Here is a 20,954-nt window from a genome sequence, read left to right as displayed (position 1 = left end):
TCCTCTGAAATTTCAGTCATTAATGCATTAAGCATCTACTATATTACATATTGCACTTGACTCTGAGGCCACAGAGGTGAATAAAGGTTTCATTTTATAAGATTCATGTCCTAAGGGGTTTTACTATAGGATAATCACTGTTGATTTATTTCCCCACATTAAAAGTTTCAGAAATCTAAGAGAAGATATATCTGAAAAAGTAGCCCTGTCTTTCATAGATATTTATGTATACAGGCCCTTTTTGGAGCTTTTCTTTGTAGGCTCAAGACTTCCCACTCTCGTGGCTTTCTTGCCCCCATTCCCGGCCTCATACTGTGGGTCCTACTTCCTCAAAGTCTTTGGCATTCACCCATTTTTCCAGGTTCAAGACCCACCCTAGGGAAAGCCTCCTTCCCTCTCCTCTCTACACTGTAACTCATCTGTGTGCTCTCTCTAGTTTCTCTCTAAAGGAACACACTGCCTGGATTGAAAACCTCATGTCTCTCTCCAGACCTACCTCTCCCTGATCCCTTCCCCTTACTCAGCCCAGCTTCACAACTTAACGGTACCACAAATTAAACCGATGCTTTGGCCCTGCTGCTTGCACACTGATATCCTCTGTGATGGCTTCCCATCTCCCTCATTTCTTCCACACCAAATCACAAGCACTCTTAGATTCATTTCCATTGTTGCTGTCCTCTTCCACAAAGCCTTTTCTGATCTCATCCTATCACCTTTGGGATGGATGCTCACTTTCCTTAAACATTTCTCCTCTCAACACTTTGAAAAATAACAACCTTGACACCCTTCAGGAGATACTGCAGGTGCTTGTTTCTTTCTGTGGAGGAAGCTGGAGGGGGGAGACTGACAGGAGTTCCTGAAAGAGACAGTACACCATGAAAGTGGTGTGTTGTGAGGGGCCTAAGTGCGAGCAGAGGCTTCCTTCTTACTAGTAAGAGACTCTGACGTAAAGTCTATAATGTTTAGACTTAATTCCAGGTGAGCTTGACTTTCATCCACTAACATGCTCTTTATACTTTTCTTCTTCCCAGGATGTGACAGTTCCTCCCAAGCCTGTTTCTCTCCACCCTTTATATCAGACTAGACTCTATCCTCCCGTTCAGTCCCTGCTGCCTCCACAGACCCTCTCACATGCTGACTGTCTTACCCCAGGACCTTTCAGTCATTTGTCCTCCTTCTCAGTGAGTGATGAACAGGGGAATTCCCACACCTTGTTTAGAGGCAACACATATAATAAGGTGAGAATTCCCTGCTGAGGTGGGAATTGTTATGCTCAAATTTTAAAACTTAAGCGTAGAGGAAACATATATATTAAGAATATTAAATATTTGTGTTAGAGCCCATGACCTTACAAAAAGATAGCAATTAACCTTGAGAACTTATTCAATATTTATTTTTGCTTTCAAAATCATTTCCTGATTTGCATTCCTTACTGTTTCATGTTCTAACCCCCAGGTGGAAATCCCAAGAAATTTTCCAAAACCTTACAAGATAGCGTTATTAATTTATCTTCAAGTTTCAGTTCAATGTTCTTTAAAAAAGTCTCTAAGTTATAGTGCCTTAATGAGGAGGCACTCATTGAAGTCAATGAGCAAAGAAATTCTTAGAATGTCTACAAATATCTGTAAAATAACATTAACATCTCATTTTATTTCATTTTATTTTTTGAGTATAGTTGGCACAATGTTACAGTAGCTTCAGGTGTACAACATAGTGGTTCAACAGTTTTATACATTATGCTATTAATATTTTATTTTAAAATGTGTCTATCTGCCTCATTATGTATAGTGATAGGATAGTAAAATGAGGTGTTCATTACTCCAAAGAAAACGTATATATTATAGATATCTTATACATATTTATACATATTAAATATTTACTATATCAATATTTTATTATAGTGTTATATTTATGATACAATTTATATATAATTATTTAAATGTTTCAATATATATTGTATATTTATACAAATTATATCTTTTTAGATTTTTAAATGTATATTTTAAGTGAAAAAAGTATTTATAGTTGGCTTTGGAATGCAATAATAAATATTCTACTAGACGCAAGAGGCTAATACTACCACACAAAGCTTATGTGCAAGTGCCCTTTGTTCTTCTGAGCATTACCATAAGGTCATCCTGTCTATTACAGACTTTGTTTCTAAAAATTTCACAACAGAATTGATTAGTTAAACTCAACCTGGAGTTATTATTTTTTAACTCAAAAGCTAGTTTAAAAACACTTATTTTGAAAATTCTCTTTATCAATGGAATATACCTCTGTACTTGGAAACGAATAAAAGCCAGAATCAGAATGTTCCAGCATGTAGTTGTACAATATCCCTTGGTCCCCAAAATGTGTGTTTTTTTTTGTTTGTTTGTTTGAGAAAATGCTCATAAACTCAATCTAAAGACAGTCATCTAAAAAGTGAATATTATTATATGGAGAATATTTTATTTTTCATATCTAATAGCATCTATCATATTGGATGATCAGCCCTTAATTAAACCTTTAAAATATCCATTTTCTGCAAACAGAATATTTTTGGGCAAAGTTCAGGATGACATTTTTATGACTTTTGTTTCTTATTTTTGGTTTAGAAAAAAAGCAGCATTTCAGAGAAAGTGTAACATTTTAAATGATTTTATGTTCTTTGAAATTTTTCCTGATCTAATCCTTGCCAACATATATGAAATCCATTTAGCTATTAAATAAAGTCAGTGATTCTGAAAATAACATAACCAGATTCTTATGAATTGTCATCTATGAGAGGATTATAATTGTATTTTCTAAATATCAATTGCATTAAGTAGCTTATTTTTTTATATTTTGGTTATGTTTCCTAGAAACAGAGGTTTATTCACAAACGTTCGAGGGTAGAGTCAGTATTTCATTGACATTTTCATCTGAATTTGATCAGGCTGTGAAGAACAATATATAAAAGTGATTTGATGTTGGACAACTATTTTCAGTTTACACAATCCTCATAATATATTTTGTCTTTCACAGTCTGAGATTTATGGTTACTGAAAAAATATTCATATCAGAAATAATAATAATTAAAGTAATATAAGACAATATTTCTTAATGAAAGATTCAGAACACTCAATAGTCTTGTACTTAAATTGCTCCCATTAAAACATACAGATGACCCAATTTGATATCTATGTCTATAAACCTTGTGTTATGAATACAGAGCCGGTAGCATACTGGGTTTCAGGACTTGTCTTTTTTAATTTGAAATAGCTTCTTGTCTGGAACTGTAAAACATAATCTAAATTCTCTCCAATACTCAACATCAATGCCAGACATAGTTTACAGCTTTCCCTACTAGGCTCATCTCCCAATTCAAATCTTCCCATAATTACCCCTAGAGAGCCACACTGAACTTGAGTTAACTATCTTTGATAGTCCCTCACCAACCAGGACTATAGAAGGTGTTTAACAGGTTTTATTATCCTTCTGTTGAAACTGTAGTGTGTGCTCTTTTTTTCCAAATCTCCATCAGACTCTATGTATCCTCTATCTTTACCTTAATCCCTACCCTCTTCTCTTACTTGCAAGATAGAGCTCTGTCATATGATGTCATATCATACGTGATGATGCTCAGGTGCTTCCCTTTCCATCTTGTAATAAATCAGGAGATCCTTTTTTTTCTCCAGGTCTCAAGAAGGGAGTTATTACTGTTACTTCTTTCTTTAATCCTTCAAAGTAATAGAGACCTACGGTTAATATGGTTAAGAGCATCGTGTCTCTAGACAGCTGGGTCTAGATTCATTTCTTGACCTCACTCCTTCCAGATGGTGATTTTGGGTAAGTCATTTAGGTTCTGCATGCCTCCATTGATTCACCTATCAGGGGCATGAAAATAGTACCCACTTTAGTAGAGTATTATGAGATTAGGATGTATTAATATGTAAAAAGCACTTAGAATAGTGCCTTGAACATTACAGGAACCATGTAAGAGTTATATCTTATGATTAGTAAGTCTTTCTGAAGTGTCATTCCCAGCGTTCTCTTGAATCATTTGTCCTTTTTTGTGTTGGATCCCTCCTCCTTGCAGAAACCTCAAAAAGAAAGTTAAAAAAAAAAAAAAAAGAAATGAGCTGTCTCTCTCCTTTTCCTTGATAGTGCTGTTAGCCTAGTAATTTCAAGACTTTCTCTCTCTCAAAGTGATCAATAGTCATTATCTCTATCCTCCCTCTATAAACTCATGCTTTAACCCATTCTTGAAAGCATTCTGTCTTTTTGCCTCAACCACTCTGTTGAGATTGCTTCTCTGGAGGTTAGCTGCTTGTCAGCAAACTCAGCTGAATTTCCTGAGTCCTCTCTTTTATCCCTTGCAGGAACTGACAGGTTGTTCATGTGCTCTTGAATCTCCCTCCTCACCCTGCTCTTGGGATCAAAGGCACATTCTGACTCCCTGACTGCTCCTTCTTTGTTTTCTTTCTGGACACTACTTCCTCTTCTCCCTCATTGCCCCCCTTCAGATACTCACCCACTCACAGACTTCTATGATTACCTTAGGACTGATAATTCTCAAATCCACATTTCCGATTCTGTTTCTCCTCCGTCATCTAGTTTTATATCTTCAGCTGCTCACTTGTCACTTCCCCTAGGATGTCCTGTTGTCACCTCAAACTCATCATTCATTTTACCTCAAACTAGTTCTGTTTTGGCGTTCCTACTTCTGTCATTAATACCACAGTTCTCAGACCTCAGACTCAGACTTGATTCAGCTGTAAAGCTTTTTAGGCTTTGTCCTCATGGCTAGTCATTCATCAGGTTGAATGGATTCTTCCTTTGTGACGCCTGTCCTGTAGTTATCTCTCAGTACTCTTTATTATTATTCTAGTTCACTTAAACCAATCAACTTACTTTCCCCCAGGCATGCCTAGGGGAATTTCTTACCTTTTAACTCTCTCCTGCATTCCCCTCCCCTAAAATACCCTCCTGCTTTTCACCTTCCTTCCCCAAAGCAAACCGTTCTCATCCTTTATCATCTAGTCAAATTATCCTGGCTCCTCTGTGAAGTTTTCCCACTCATCAGCATTCAAAGTGATGTTTTTCTCCTTTTAGTTTTTATAATCCTTGCCCGTGCCAAGGTATCTCATGCACATTACCGGTTATCTTGTATGTGCTTGTTGTGATTGTTCATGTCCATCTAGGGTGTGACGTGCTTGATAGGGTGTCTTTCACATTGTAGGTAGAGCGGTAAATATATGTTCATGATGAACAAATCCTAAAATGACCCAGATTATTCACTAGGAGTCCCAAATGCTTAAATATTTAGGATTATTTCCATCTTAGTAGAAACAAAATAGAATCAATCTGTGGATTTATCAGCACACTGAATACAATTTCAATCAGTTGAGAATATCCCTTTTTTGGGGGTTCCATGCACTTTCCGTTGAGCTGATGGAGCGTTTCAGTATAGGAGCGTAAGTGGGGTGGGGGTGGGTTGGCAGTAGGCATCTGATCTTTCTTTGCCAAATGTGGGCTTTGGTGGCCACCAGGGTATCCTCAATCCTGTCTGGTAATATGACCATCAGTCACAGAATACACTTGCTGCATCCTTCTTTCTGCTGCTGCATGGCCTGCCCTGATTGGCTCTATTTTAGCTACTTCTGAACCCCTCGAGCCTATATGGGAAAACACAGTTACCTGCATGCTGGGAGCGGATCAGTTTTTGTGAAGCCACCTCAGAACCATCCACTTAGATCTTCTACATATCCTTCATCACTCTTCTTTTCCCACCCCCTCATCTGTAGACGACTCTAGGAGTCCATCCTTACGAATTTGCCTACACATTTGTAACCCCGAAACCAATACTCACTGTACTTTTGTGGTCATTTGTGGACATGTGAGGAACAGCGAAAAATGTGATTGGCCTGTGCCCATGTTCCCAGCTGAGGTGAACAAGGTGACTTCCTGCCTTCTTGCTTGAGCTCTCATGCTGTACGCAATCATTCTTGTCATGGTCCATTGAGTACCCCATGTTTTGAATTTCTGTGCTTTTTCTTGTGGTTTTCACTGTTTAAAATGACCTCTTGGGCACAGTGCTAAAGTTCTGTCGGTGCGCGAAACTCAAGAGGGCTACCGTGTACCTCACAGAGACAGTAAACATGTCGGGTAAGCTTCCTTTAGTCATGAGTTACGGTGCTGTTGGCTGTGGGTTCAATATTAATGAACCAATGATATATATTAAATAAGGTGTTTGTAAACAGAAAGATACATTAAGCAAGACCATGATTAACTGATAAAAATTAATTGGGGGCGCCTGGGTGGCTCAGTGGGTTAAAGCCTCTGCCTTCAGCTCGGGTCATGGTCCCAGGGTCCCGGGATCGAGCCCCACATCGGGCTCTCTGCTCAGCAGGAGGCCTGCTTCCCGCTCCTCCTCTGTCTGCCTCTCTGCCTACCTGTGATCTCTCTCTCTGTCAAATAAATAAATAAAATCTTTAGGAAAAAAAAAAAGAAAAAAATTAATTGGGCTCTCAGGAACTTAATCTTCTCTTTCATCCTGGAGCAATGGTTCAGGACTTGCTAATTCCACGTTTGCGGTGACTTTACAGAACTACTGTAAATATGGAGAATCAATTGTACCTTTGTTTTGGCGTCCCTGAGAAGAGGATTCATATACAAGTAGTTAATTTGGGAGCTGGTTCCAGGAAACACCAGTGAAGGAAGTGGGGAACTGGGAAAGATGTTTAATAAAGGGCATATCATCAAGCAAGTTACCAGGTAGGAAACAGAGGTTGAGTTTACTGGGGAATTCTAGGAGCCAGCACGGACGATTCAGAGGTAGGCAATTTGAGGTGGGGGCAGGGAATCCTCCTAGTCTTCATATGAGGGCTGTGCTTGGGGGAGAAAAGCATTTATCAGCAGAAGGAGCCCTCAGGCAAAGAGAAACCTTGTGAACGCTGTGCACAGGCTGATACTAAAATGTCAAGGCCTGAGATGGCAAAGGAAGGACCATAGATTATATTATATATATTTGTAATTTTTTTTTTTTAAAGATTTTATTTATTTATTTGACAGAGAAAGAGAGCACAAGTAGGGGGAGCAGCAGGCAGAGGGAGAAGGAGAAGCTGGTTCTCCACCATGGGAGCCTGATAGCAGGATCCTGGGATCATGACCTAAGCTGAAGGCAGATGCTTAACCAGCTGAGCCACCCAGGCATCCCTATATTTGCAACTTTTATGTTCATGATCTAAATTTGAGGTTCAGGATCCTGCAAATCAAAACTTGGGCTAGCAGAATGCAAGAGAATTTTCTTTATTTTGGACATATTTTACCCTGGGCCATGCATAATGGCTGAAATGATAAAAAATACAGAGGAATTATAGGTCTAATATGTGCATGTGTTGGTGGGGGGGTTACAACCTTAAAGTTGTATCTCATCTGGGGTCATTGATGTAAGAAATATGTTAGGGTTTGATGGTGATGGCCAAGAAAGAATTCTTGAGATGTCTTTGGTGCAAAAAGGTGTTTTTGTTTTTTTTTTAAAGATTTTTAAAATTTTATTTATTTGACAGAGAGATCACAAGTAGGCAGAGAGGCAGGCAGAGAGAGAGGAGGAAGCAGGCTCCCGATGAGGAGAGAGCCCGATGCGGGGCTCGATCCCAGGATACTGGGATCATGACCTGAGCCGAAGGCAGAGGCTTTAACCCACTGAGCCACCCAGGTGCCCCCCAAAAGGTGGTTTTATTAAAGCATGGGGACAGGACCTATGAGCAGAAAGAACTGCACTGGGGTCATGAGGAGTGGCCCATTATATACTTTCAAGTTGGGAGGGGGCTATGGATAGCATAAGTCTCTAAGGACTTTTGGAAAGCAAGGTTTCCAGGACCTTGAGGGGGCTAGCTGTTGCTGGGAAAAGGCCATTTATTACCATCTAATAAAACGTTAGTCATGAGACCTTTCAGATGTATATTAGTGGGTCATATGTTTGGGGGATGATTGTGGGTAGAGATAAAGGAAGTTTCCAAAGGAATTTTGATATATTAAAGTAGACTCCCAGGATCCGGGGGCAGGGGTCAGGCTAAGATTGCCTTTTGCGTTTAGCAAAGTATTAACATGGAGACAGCTGAGTTCCTAGAAAAACGTCACCCTGCCTGTTTCAAGGACTTGTCCATGGACTGTAAGTAGTAAGGAAATTTAATAATTTTTCTTCTGCCTTTGTTTCCTATATCAATTTTTACCAATTCCCCCCCTCCCCATTTTGAAGTTCACATAGAAATGTTTATCTTCAAAGTTAATAAAGTACCATGCACAGCATACCCGTCAGTGTTTAGGTCGGAGACTAGTGGATGCCCCCTCTGTTTTTGAGAATTCAGTTCATTTGGAACGATTCCTTTCCTACACACCACTCAGATGTTGCCACAGGGGTCTCAACTACTTACTGTCCTGGCCATAGGTAAGGACACTAGTGAAAGTTGATGGCCCTTCATGACCTTTTTTTCTTTTCTGCATCCTCTGCCTCATTTCTTCTGTCTTGTACTCCCATCATCTCTGAGGCGCAGCTGCCTTTTTAAGTCAAACCCAAATTCCAGTTCTTCTGGCTTACTTTCACTTTCCCACCAAAGCACTCACCTTTCTGTACTTTTTCCTCTTTTCTCATCCCAGCAACCTTTTCTACCTTGTATTTGGCAGAAACACTAGGCTAGGTGGACAGGATGTTCTCTCTCCTGCTGTCTCCCCTGAGTCTCTATTCTGCCTGATTTGCACCAGCAACAAACAAGAAAACCCACAGCAGGCTTATGAATAGGAAGGAGAGGAGGGGGAACTAAGCCTGCACAGTCTGGGCTGACTTCTGGTGTGCTGGGGAGCGAGGCTGGGATTTCCTACTCAGGAAGGCTCTATTTACAGTGAAAGCTTGTGAGGTTTTATGCATAAGAATAGCATCTTTATAGACAGAGAGACAGTTTTAAATCCCCAGGAGAACGCTGACAGCCGTTCTGAGGACATCTTCTCTTTCGGTTTTCAAAAAATTACATTCTTCAGAGGCCTTGTTTGTGACTATGCAGACATTTTTATTTCACTTTCAGTTTCTAAAATGCATTATCCTTGTGCCTTGTTTGCAGTCATTTACCATTACCATTGCTGCTCTCTCTCTCATCCAAAAGATAAGTGTGGCTGGTTTCTTTGCATAAGAATCCTCCCATTGGCTCCACTGCTATTAAATTCTATTGTATATTTTCTATGCAAACGTTGGGGCTAGCTAGCTTTTTCCAACATGTTCAATTTAAGTACTATCTCTGGAGTAGACCCTTGAAAAATAGCTTTCACCCATGAGCAGGAGAGTTATTTATTTATCTCCCACCTCCATTCTTCCTGCCCAGAACCCCCCTGGTCCTGATCACACCCATTTGCAGACCCCAGGCTGTGATCAGGACCCCTGGAAGTCAGGGAAAGACCTAAAGGTCTTTAATGGAGAGAGAAAAACCTATGTCCCTGTGTAAGACAACCTGTGTTCTAATCTGTCCTGGACATTTTTGTAAAACTATATCAATATGTGTTTTTCCACTGTTTTAGGGGAAAATTTTACTTTTTAAAAAGAGTGTTTTTTTTTTTTAAAGATTTTATTTATTTATTTGACACAGAGAGAAGGAACACAAGTAGGGGGAGTGGGAGGGGGAGAAGTAGGTTCCCTGCTGAGCAGAGAGCCCGATACAGGGCTCAATCCCAGAACGCTGGGATCATGACCTGAGCCAAAGGCAGACGCTTCACGACTGAGCCGCCCAGGGGCCCTTTAAAAATAGTTTTTTGAAAACAAATATTTTATAGATCTACCAATATAAAAACCATTTGTTAATATGTATTTTTAATGTTATATGATTTCAATTATTTCTGTGCCCCTTGTCATTATTAAAGTGTCCAGTTTGGTCAGTCAAGTAGACTTAACAGTTACTTTACCCATAGTGAAATGCAACAAAAGTTCATCCATGGCCCCTACTGCTGAATTAATTTTGTTGAATAAATAAATTGTTCTATGTCCATGTTTAGAAAAGTAATCCAAACTCTTGCTTTAGTTTCCTTATTTATAAAATAGCAATAAAAATAGAATATTTAGGTGTGCCTGGCTTGCTCAGTGGGTAGAGCATGAAGCCATCGATCGCTGGGTCTTGAGTCCAAGCCCCACTTGGGTGTGGAGATTACTTAAGGAAATTTAAAAAAAACAAAACAAACAAACAAAAAAAACCTTAAAAAATGTAGAATCTTTATCATTGGATTTTTACCAAGATCAAGTGGTACATGTAAGTGAAACTTTCATGTTCCAACTTAAGTACGCAGTTTAATATATTTTTCAGCATGCTACCTGTTTGTAGGATTTTGGTGCTGGAGTGAAGGAGCAGTCCGTTGATGTAACTAGGAGAACCTTACTCTCATCTAAAATGCTGTTTTTCCTTTTATTACAACCTATTGATTCCTTTCATGCTTTCAAATTTATTCACATATGTATTTGCTTTACACGTGATTTCTCACTCCCTTTTCCTTTCTCCGCATAATCAACTATACTGTTTTTTTCATCTGTTTGAATATTTTCTTCCAAATGTTGCATTGTTATTTGGTGTACGTATAATTTAATTTACAGAAATGATATTGTGAACACACACTTCACTCTTTTTTATTTTTAAAATTTTTTATTTTATTTTTTCATTTCTTTTTCCTCTGGAATAGTAGGATATTGGGCTTGGTTCTTAAGCTTTTACTTTAGGATCAAAACTGGGCTCATTTCATGAGAATTATGTGGGAGAACTTTAGAAATATGCAGATTCCTGAGACTCACTTAGAACTCCTAAACTCATAACTTCATTGGACTGGATGATCTTTAAAGTTTTTACCTCCTTGGGGCCCCTGGGTGGCTCAGTCCTTTGAGCATCTGCCTTTGTCTCGGGTCATGATCCCAGGGTCCTGGAATCCAGTCCAGAGTTCCTGGGATAAAGCCCCTTCCTGCCCCAGTTGGCTTAGGCTCCCTGCTCAACAGAGGCAGAGGATGGGGGGTGGGGTAGGGGTGTCTGTTTCTCCTTTTCCCTCTGCCCCTCTGCCCACTTGTACACTCTCTCCCTCTCTTTCATAAATAAATAAAATCTTTAAAAAAAAAAAAGTTTTTACCTCTTGGAAGATTTCCCATTGATAGCAAATGTTTCCTCTTGTCTTTTAAATTCTGTACTATTGAGGGATGCCGGGGTCACTCAGTTGGTTAAGCCTGTGCCTTCTGCTCAGGACATGATCTGGGGTCCTGGGATCCAGCCTGTGTTGGGATCCCTGCTCAGCAGGAAGCCTGCTTCTCCCTCTCACACTCTACTTCTTTGTGTTTCCTCTCTCACTGTCTCTCTCTCTCTCTCTATGAAATAAATAAATTCTTTAAAAATAATAAAATAGATCTTGTAATGATTCAGCAAGAAAATAAACTTCATTATGAAAAATAAATGGTATATATACCAACTTAGGTCACAGGTTGTTTTTTATTTTTTTTTACCCCTTAATTTAAAAAAAATGTTAGGTTGAGTTCTTAATCAAAATTACTCCCATGTGCCTGTAACATTTACAGTTGGGCTGAGTGTTTATATATCCAGTATTCATGGACTTATTGAATCAGAAAGTACATTTTTTTTCCAGTACACTACTTTGATTATTAAAAGTCATTTCTCTTTGAAAAAGTACCGAAGCTGCCAACGTGTACTTTTTTATGATTTACTTTTTAAGAAATTAAAGTGCCTTTTTCATAAAATGAGATTTTAGAACATACCAATCCTTTATATTAGAATATGTTTTTGCTAAGAAAGCTGAAACATTTAATTTGAAATGTATCTTTATGATACATCAACAGAGTATTTACTGATGGGTTTTTATTAGCCTCTTTTCCAAGCAGCTGCTCTTGGGATTATAGATTAAGAATAAAGAGGAAATATAACTTGTCTGCAATGACAAAGTGAGAGGAAGGTGAGCACAATGGAGATATTTTCAGGCCATTATTTGTCTTTTGATCACTCCACTTATAATAAAAGCCAAGGGCAAGACGTCTGTTAGAAATAGAGGGAACCCTTTTTAGCCAAATGTATGATGAATGAGAAACACACAGTTATGGGAGTAGAGGGGGAAGCACCTGAATGTACTAGACAGTGAGCTCACTGGGAGATTTGAGCTCTACTGTCTTTTGTTTTCACATCATGGAGTACTGAGGGTTGGCAATGGACTCTGGAACCTCTGACGAAGTCTCCTGGTGGAAAGGTACTGTGCGATGAGCTAGGAAGACAGAAGAAAGGAAGGAAACATATATCCAGGATCAATAGATAGGAAAGTTTCCACCATAAACTGGCTTTAGCCTATTCCTGGGTCATGAGCATGTTTCCTTTAAACCTTTTGGTTTATAGTTCACCCTATAAATGTTGGCTTTTCTCACTTTGTTTTTTCTCCATTGGTTCCCGTACTTATTTATTTTCACATAAAGTTGTAAAGTTTATATTGTTTCCAATATTGAGAATATCTTAACTGGTAGTGCTATTGTATGGCTACTCAGAAAATTGACTCTCTGAATCTACAGAAACGCAGCAAATGAATTAAATTTTTAATATCATCAGTGTGTTTCCAACATGCGTTAAACTTTTTAGTACCTATTCTGAAAGGAGAATTGTTTTTGAGGTTTCTTCTAATATTTTAACAGAGATTAATCAACAGAAGTTACGGCAGATTGTGATTTTGTTGGAGAAGGGAAAATCTAAAATATTCTAACCTTCACCAACTGGTTCAAAGGCTGAGGGGCCTTTGAAATTAAAAAAAACAAACCAGAAACCGTTTTTCTAACGTAAGCTGTAAATATTTAGATCTAAAGATGTGAAAAATCTTTTATAGATGTATTTCAAGAATAAAGCAATTCTCCTTTGAGATAAGCAGTTTACGATTGCACATAGATTCCAAATGAGAAAATGAGCACTAAATTAAGTGGTTTGGCTCAAAGTCACAAAAACCTTGTCTAACTAATAACCCAATTCCCTACCAGTAACAAGGAGCATAGACTTTGCAACTTTTTATTCCAGTCTGAAGTCTCGGAACCCTGGAGCCTGGAAGGTGATATATTACCTCTTTATTTCACAAAGATTTACTAAGTATCCCTTAGGTGTCTCTGCTGGCCTTACTCTGAAATCAAGTATACAGAAATGTAAGGGCACTTGGTCAAGTATTTTTTCTACTTGGGAAAAGCAGAAATTAAATATGCAAAAAAATCCATTACTGAATTATAATTGTGGCAACTGCCACGTAGAAGACCACTGAGTGGATAGGAGTATCTGTTGTAGAAGTCCTGATCTAGTCTGATGAATCAGGAAGGACTTAATGGGGTCATGATGTCTGAATGCAGGTCTGAACAGAAGCAGTTTGGGGGCCTGCTGGCCACTTCAGTGAGAGGGAACTGCAGCAGGAAGGTTGCCAGGCAGGAAAGAAAAGAGACCGGACAAGCATGAAAAAAAGGAAAGCAGGCCAGAGTATTGAAGAAGCATGTGGGACCAGGAGCTACCATTTGAAGTTAGCAAGAAGTAAGACTGCCAGACAGCTTTGTATCCCTGGGAGCCCTGGGTTAGCAGAATTTGTGAGAAGAAAGCAGGGTAAGAGTTGAGGGGGTCATGGAAATTTTGTAAGAAAGAAATTCATATTTGGAAAAATAGGCAAATGTTCCACTTTATTTTTATTTAATTATTTTTTAATTTAATTAAAAAATTTTTTTAAATTCTGGCATAATTAACATACAGTGTTATATTAGTCTCAGGTGTACGATATAGTGATTCAACAATTCTATACACTATTCAGGGCTCATCATGATAAGTGGACTCTTAATCCCCTTCACCTATTTTACCCATCCCCCACCCACCTCCCCTTGGGTGATCACCAGACCAGTTCTCTAATTTTTCAAGTCTGGGTTTTTTATTTGTTTGTTTGTTTGTCTCTTTTTTCTTTGTTTTGTGTCTTAAATTCCACCTTTGATTGAAATCATGTGGTATTTGTCTTTCTCTGACTAATTTCACTTAGAAGTATGCCCTCTAGATACAACCATGTGGTCCCAAGTAACATGCCACTTACTTTACAGGCAGCATTTTACTTACATTTCAAAACATTCAGAAAGTAGGTTTTAATCCCTTTATTTCACATACAAAGAAACTGAGGCTCAGAGAGTGTAAACAGTTTGTCCGTGATTCCAGCAAACTAGCTTCAAAGCTGGTGCCTAACATCAAAGAAATAGCATCGCCACCTTCACCAGCCACCACCATCCTGGAATTACAGACTTGTGTCTGGTTCACCAATAACACTTTATAGCTCAGGACTGGAACTAACCACTGAGATCAATCAACTTCCTTTGGCTGACAGATGAGGAAACTGGAGACTAGTGATGCAGTGACACACCCCGGGGTAGTGTGAGTTATGGGAAGAGCCTGGGTTTATCACGAAGTCCACAGCCCTCCTCACCTTGCATGACCAGGCTGCAGCCATTTTCTGCAGCCACAGTTCCAAAGGCTAGTGGCCAAGAGAACCACTGTGCCTCTAACACTTCGACACACTGTAGGCAGCTACGTGTACGGAAAGAAGTCATCTGGAATTTTGGACTCAAAACTGTCTTTTCTCCTCTTCATTAATCCTATCTGTTTTTGTTCCATCGACATAATTAGAAATTCTTCTGTGTGAATAAATCAATGTAATTTATTTTCTATCATCACAGAGATAATACACAGAGAGCCACCTTTTCTGACAACTTTGGGAGTTCATGGGAATTGGATAGCTGTTTAGGTAATGTAGAATAGAAAACCTTTGAGGTGGGTGGAGTAGGAGAAAAAGCCAACTAAAAATTGGTTTTTAATGTTTTTAGATTTTTCAGGAAACCGAAACAGGGGCACTGTTTGCCTATGCCAAATTGTTTTCAGAATGGATGAATTTGTATAAAAGGTTCATAAAGAACATTCTGTTCTAAATGGGTAAATGCAAATTAATTGGGCTTTTAACATTAAAAATATGAATGCTGGTGAGTAGATATTTTAAGAGAAACAGTTCTGAAAACTGAAGTATCAATCATATTTAGTTAGGTTCTCCACTAGAGGGCAAAAAGAACATTTCAACACAACTGATGCCTTAAAGACAGGCTGGCATTTGAAACCAGGCATGTTTCAGGTTATCTAATTGCCAGTCATCACTCTTAAAATGTACTTAATGTAATCACAAACAGTTGACTTTTAAATTTCTTTCAGGAAATTGAGAACAATCAATTTTCATATCCCTGTCCCTGAGCTCATTTGTTGTCATCTAGCTGAAATTTTTCATTATAACACATTTTTAAAAAAAAAGATTTTATTTTTTTTGACAGAGTGAGACAGTAGAGAGGTAACACAAACAGGGGATCCTGGGATCATGACCAGAGTCGAAGGCAGATGCTTAATGATTGAACCACCCAGGTGCCCCCCATTATAACACTTTTAATAAAATCATCTTAAAAATTATGGATTTGCCAATTGGAAAGAGATATGCAATAGGAAGCAGGTTGGATGACATTTGTAGTGAAGAAAAGTATACTTGGAGAAAGATGATTTTTAAAGCTCTCAAAAATAACATGCTGTCCCCTTAGAATTAATTGCCCATGCTTGTCTTTCTATAGGCATAAAGAAAATAAACTGCCGGGACGCCTGGGTGGCTCAGTTGGTTGGACGACTGCTTTCAGCTCAGGTCATGATCTCGGAATCCCGGGATTGAGTCCCGCATCAGGCTCCCGGCTCCACGGGGAGTCTGCTTCTCCCTCTGACCTTCTCCTCGCTCATGCTCTCTCTCACTGCCTCTCTTTCAAATAAATAAATAAAATCTTAAAAAAAAAAAAGAAAAAAGAAAATAAACTGCCATCAGCTTACACCCTGTTCAGATGGAGGCACAAAAGAAAAATGAGCTTGTATTTCACAGCACTCAGCTGCCACCTGTCCCTTCCCTAGTGCATAGTATCTAGATCAGGTTCTTTGGAAGCAGAGCTTGAGACAAGGGTTCAGGTATTTGTGATTTATTGAGGTGTGCTCTTCAGAAAAACTTTCTGTAAGAGAGAGAGTGAACACTAATTGAGAAGGGCAAAGAGCAGAGCAAATGTGTTCCTAGGTTCCTAATTCACAGGGAGAGGAGAGCATAAGAGGCAAAGTTATCCACTCTTGAGAAAAAAGTGCTGACCTTCGATACCCCCTGTCAGTCAGTCTTTGGTTGTGGGCCATGATGTGGGAGAGGGTCAAGAAACTCAGCTTCAGGATACTCAACTGAGGGTGATGGTCTGTCGAGGGAGGTAGCTGTTGGCCCAGAGTATAATAAAAACCCTGATGGAGGCATTCATCTTTATAAATTGAGTTTCTACACACACACACACACACACACACACACACATATTTATATACATATATATGTATATGTGTTTATAAACATATACATATTTATCTTTGAGCACAGCTGTTTGTTTAAACCTCCTTTAACACTATGACTTAGTTTTTTAAAATGGCTCGTATGAGATTGATCCACATGAAATCACCATTATTCAAGTTATCATTCAAGTTATTCAATGGTTCTTGACTTAAAAAAACATCAATTTTATCAGTTTTATATAGTTCCACCTATTTACATTTCTCATTGCTTTATTTTGTTATGCTTTTACTTATTCAGTGTAACAAAAACCATATATACCATGTGGTATTTACATAGTGAAGGAGTTTCTTATTTTGAAACTTCGGAGCAGAATGTTCCTATGTGGTTTCATCTTGCTTAATATAACCACTATTTTATTCCTTTCACTAAAATGAGCATAACATTTTTTTCAGATTTTTAAATTTGTTGAAGTTTACCCATGTGTGACTGATTTGATACAACTCAGGCATTTTATTTACAGCATGAAATAATAATATCCATTTGCCCTCAATAAGCCATATGTTCCATATGTTCTGTGAATCAAATAGAAATATTTTGCAGAAGAAATGACTGTGGGATTGGACCCTTCCTCAGGTTGTTTAAAAATATTTACTTAGCTCCCATTGGGCACTGAAACACTATCATAGTTCTATTAAGGCATTAGGATGAAGTACAAGGTCTCTCCTTTGCTCTCAAGGAATTAAAGGTTACTAATCTCAATACTTTGTATTACTAGGAATATATATTTGGGGTGCCTGGATCGCTCAGCCACTTAAGTGGCTGGCTTTTGATTTTGGCTCAGGTCAGGTCAAGTTGTGGAATCAAGCCTGTGTCAGGCTCTGCACTTATTGGGGAGTCTGTTTGAGATTCTTCCTCTCCTTCCCCCTCTCCTCTTCCCTCCACCCCCAATAAATAAATAAATCTTTTTTAAAAAAGAATATATGTTTATGATGGTTATATCTTCTTGTTCATTGACTTTTTTTTTAAACTAGTATTTAATGTCTTTTCTCATCCCTTATAATTTTTTTTTCTTAAGGTCTATTTTTAAAGATAATAACATTGCTATTCCAGTTTTATATTGGTTCAGATTGGATAAATTTTTTCATCCTTTTATTTTCAGTTTTTATGTCTTCTTGTGTGTGTCACTTTTCTCGACTGAATATTATCTGATTTTGATTTTTAATGGTACCGAAGGGACTTCTCTTAATGTGTAAGATTATCTCATTACATGACCTTAATACTGTCATGTTATTTTACATTTTCTATTTCTCTACTTATCTCTTATTTCTAGTTTTCCACCCAAGAGATATGGTTTTTACTACTTTAAAAATGATTCATTCTTTTCTTTGTGTATGTGTGTTTTTTTTTTTTTTTAACATTTTATTTATTTACTTGAGACAGAGAGAGCATGAGCAGGGGGAGCAGCAGAGGAAGAGGGAGAACCAGATGCCCCACTGAGTGGGCAGCCGAACTCCAGGCTTTATCTTAGGGCCCTGAGCCATCACCTGAGCCAAAGGCAGTTGCTTAACCAAGTGAGCCACCTACGTGCCCTTAAAAGTGATTCATTTTATTTTATTGTTATGATTGCCCTTAACTTGGGGTCCATATTCATGTTAATATGCCCCTATTGGTATCTATATCCTCTAGAAGACTCTTCACTTGGCCCCTTCCATGACCTCTCATCATGCTGATGTATCCTAGATTTTTATATCTGGCATTTTATCGTTATAGTTTCTTTTTTTTTTCCTATGGTCTTTCATGGCAACACCATACTTACTCAAAATGTTTTATTAACCTACCTTCCTCTATTTCTTGCCATATCTTCTTGCATTGGTTTCTTTTCTTATTTGAGTTCTTGAATCAAGAAGGTTTTTCAAGGCAGTCATTATTTGGCAAATACTCTGAGGCCTATATGCCTGAGAATATATTTTATGCTTCAATGTTTCCATAACCTTTTAACACTTTATCAAATTCCAGGTGATAAAAATCTTGGACCAATCTGGTAGCATTATAAGCATTTTTATCCTAATTTTCAAAAGATCTCACTCTTTGGAATGGCTGAAACCTACTGACATGACATGACATGACATGACATGACATGACATAACGTGGCATAACATGATATCACTTAGGGGTTTTCTGTGGGTTTCTATACTTAGTAAATACCACACCTATATGGTTTGAAGTTTAAATAAAAACTACCAAGCTTGTTAGGATGTGGCTCTGTCAGGAGCTTGGCAAGGTATAAAAGAAGACCTATTCACCAGAAAGGAGATTTTGGGTAAGTGGAGGGCTGCCTCCTATATGCAGCCTGTCTGCCCCACTTCCTTGTGGTTGAATCCCATTCCTCCATTTTCTGTACATTGTTTCACACTAGTTTGTGAACGATGTGAGTCCTTCCCAACACTCTCACCATATCTGTCATACACCTTTAACTGTCAGCATACCCACTGCCTACTCGCCATCTTGCCCTAGCTCTTTGATCCTGCAGTGCCTCCTACAGCTTGGTCTTAGATCCCAGCCACTCCTGAAGAATTCTTTTTTCTTTTCTTTCTTTCTTTTTTTTTTTTTTATGATTTTATTTATTCATTTGACAGAGAGAGACACGGCAAGCGAAGGAACACAAGCAGGGGAAGTGGGAGAGGGAGAAGCAGGATCCCCGCCGAGCAGGGAGCCCAATGTGGGGCTTGATACCGGGACTCTGGAATCATGACCTGAGCTGAAGGCAGACGCTGCTGAATGACTGAGCCGCCCAGGCATCTCTCCTGAGGGATTCGGACAGGAATTCTTGCTTTCCTGATTCTTAAAGTCAGATGGTCCTCAGCTCATCTGCCTACTTCTCATTCACAGAACTTCTCTCTCTTCAACCCCCCCCCCCCTTACATACTCAAAGATGCTGCTAGGAGTGTAGTGTTAGGGGAGAGCGGTTGGGGTCTGGTAGGGGTTCTCTGGGGGTCCAGGGGAGCACAGATTGGCCCCATCACATTTGTGCCTGTTCTTCCTCTTAAGAAACACTTTTCCAAATTTTTATAATACATCGACTGACATCTGTTGACACGCTCCTGAGTTCTGGGATAGGTTTCTTGCAACTTGGGATAACTGGTTGCAAATTAGGAACAGCTGGGATGAGATTAAAGCAGGACAGGAACTCAAAAAAAAAAAATTATGAGGCTGAGTCTTAATACAGAGCTGTTTATTTTTTATGATATATCCCATTGGGATAAAATAGCTAATAGCCGTCAGAGTCTATAGAAAAGAAAGAACAGGGGAAGAAAGATACTCCACCAACACTGTCTTTTGTGAAGAAAGAGACATTTGTTTATGATTGCAGTAGTGTTAGTATGATATTGACAATTGAAGTGATGTTTTGCCTGTAGTAGCAAGCAACTAATTGTGTCCTTGAAGGTTAGAGGAAAGACAGAGAACAAATATGCTTCCTTGTCAATTCCAATTTCAGTTTCTGGAATTTGAGTCCAAAAAAATGCTGTTGGAATATAGATCTTGTTCCATTTTCATTACAACCTGGGAGCTGTGCAATGCAAAAAGTGAATTGCTTAGTTAATCCCCTCAAGGAAGTGGTTTTCTAGTTGAGAAAGAAGCAACTCTAGATGAAAAATGTGGATAAACACAGGGATGTGGTACTTGTTTTCAAAACAGTCTGAACACAGAGTAGATGAGAAAAAAAAATCCATTAAGCTGCCCTTTAGAAAGTGGTCTTTAGAGGAAGGAATTCTAACTGTCCCAAGTCTGTACCTCCTGGGATGAAAGAGAAAAGGCCAAGAATAAAAATAGTACAATTTGGAAATGTTCAACCAGATCTCAAAAGACTCATTACAAAGATCAGAGCAGAAAATTTCTGTTTTCTTACTGGTATTAGAGTGGTTTCAGACTTACTGGTACTTAGACTTCAGTATAATGACATTAATGATCAACAATAGCAAGTTTTCTCTGGGTTTATGAAACAAGGAACATGTATCAAATTCCAACTGAGTTTATGATAATACTGAAGGAATACACAAAGGGATATTGTGAAACTTAATAATATTTATAAAAGTTCACACAATGAGCAAGTATCATGGTTAAATACTGATATTAAGGATTCCAGGAACAGTCTATGGAGAGTTCATTTTTACCATTGCTAGAGGCACCAATTCTATCTCAGCTATGGCTTGGGAGATTCCAAAAATGAAGGAGATTCCAAAACGAAGAACTTTTTGTCTGAGACAGCATCATTTATCAATCAACAGAGTTGTGGTTACACAGATTCACCAAGTTATCCAAGTAGAAGGAGGTACTGGAGCTCGTCTACTTAGGGCCCAGATTTTAAAGATGAGGAAACCAAGGCCCAGAGACAAAGAGATGTTCCCTAAGTCACACAGGGAGTTAATGGCATAAGGCAAAAAAAACAAAACAAAACAAAAAAAAATTATAAGACTTTAAATAATCTCTACACTGAATAGAGGCTTGAGCTCAGGGCTCAAATTATTACCCTGAGATCAAGAGTCACACATTCTACTGACTGAGCCTGCCAGGCACCCCTGGCA

At 38.6% G+C, this 20,954-nt stretch overlaps 1 protein-coding gene across 4 annotated transcripts in view; it reads left to right on the top strand.

Moving 5' to 3' along the window:
* MLIP (muscular LMNA interacting protein) overlaps nucleotides 1-20,954 on the top strand; it is a 247,151-nt gene that overhangs the window by 209,302 nt on the left and 16,895 nt on the right. For all 4 annotated transcript variants that reach the window (XM_032864514.1, XM_032864511.1, XM_032864512.1 and 1 more), the window contains one exon: nucleotides 1,032-1,238. In XM_032864514.1, coding sequence (XP_032720405.1) covers nucleotides 1,032-1,238 — 207 coding nt within the window. The remainder of the gene's footprint in view (nucleotides 1-1,031; nucleotides 1,239-20,954) is intronic.

The sequence above is a fragment of the Lontra canadensis genome, unplaced genomic scaffold (assembly GCF_010015895.1).
Source record: "Lontra canadensis isolate GAN:19392208 unplaced genomic scaffold, GSC_riverotter_1.0 scaffold27, whole genome shotgun sequence".
NCBI lineage: Eukaryota > Metazoa > Chordata > Mammalia > Carnivora > Mustelidae > Lontra > Lontra canadensis.
The sequence above is the reverse complement of the archived record's forward strand: the minus strand, read 5'-3'. Positions and strand labels throughout refer to the sequence as shown.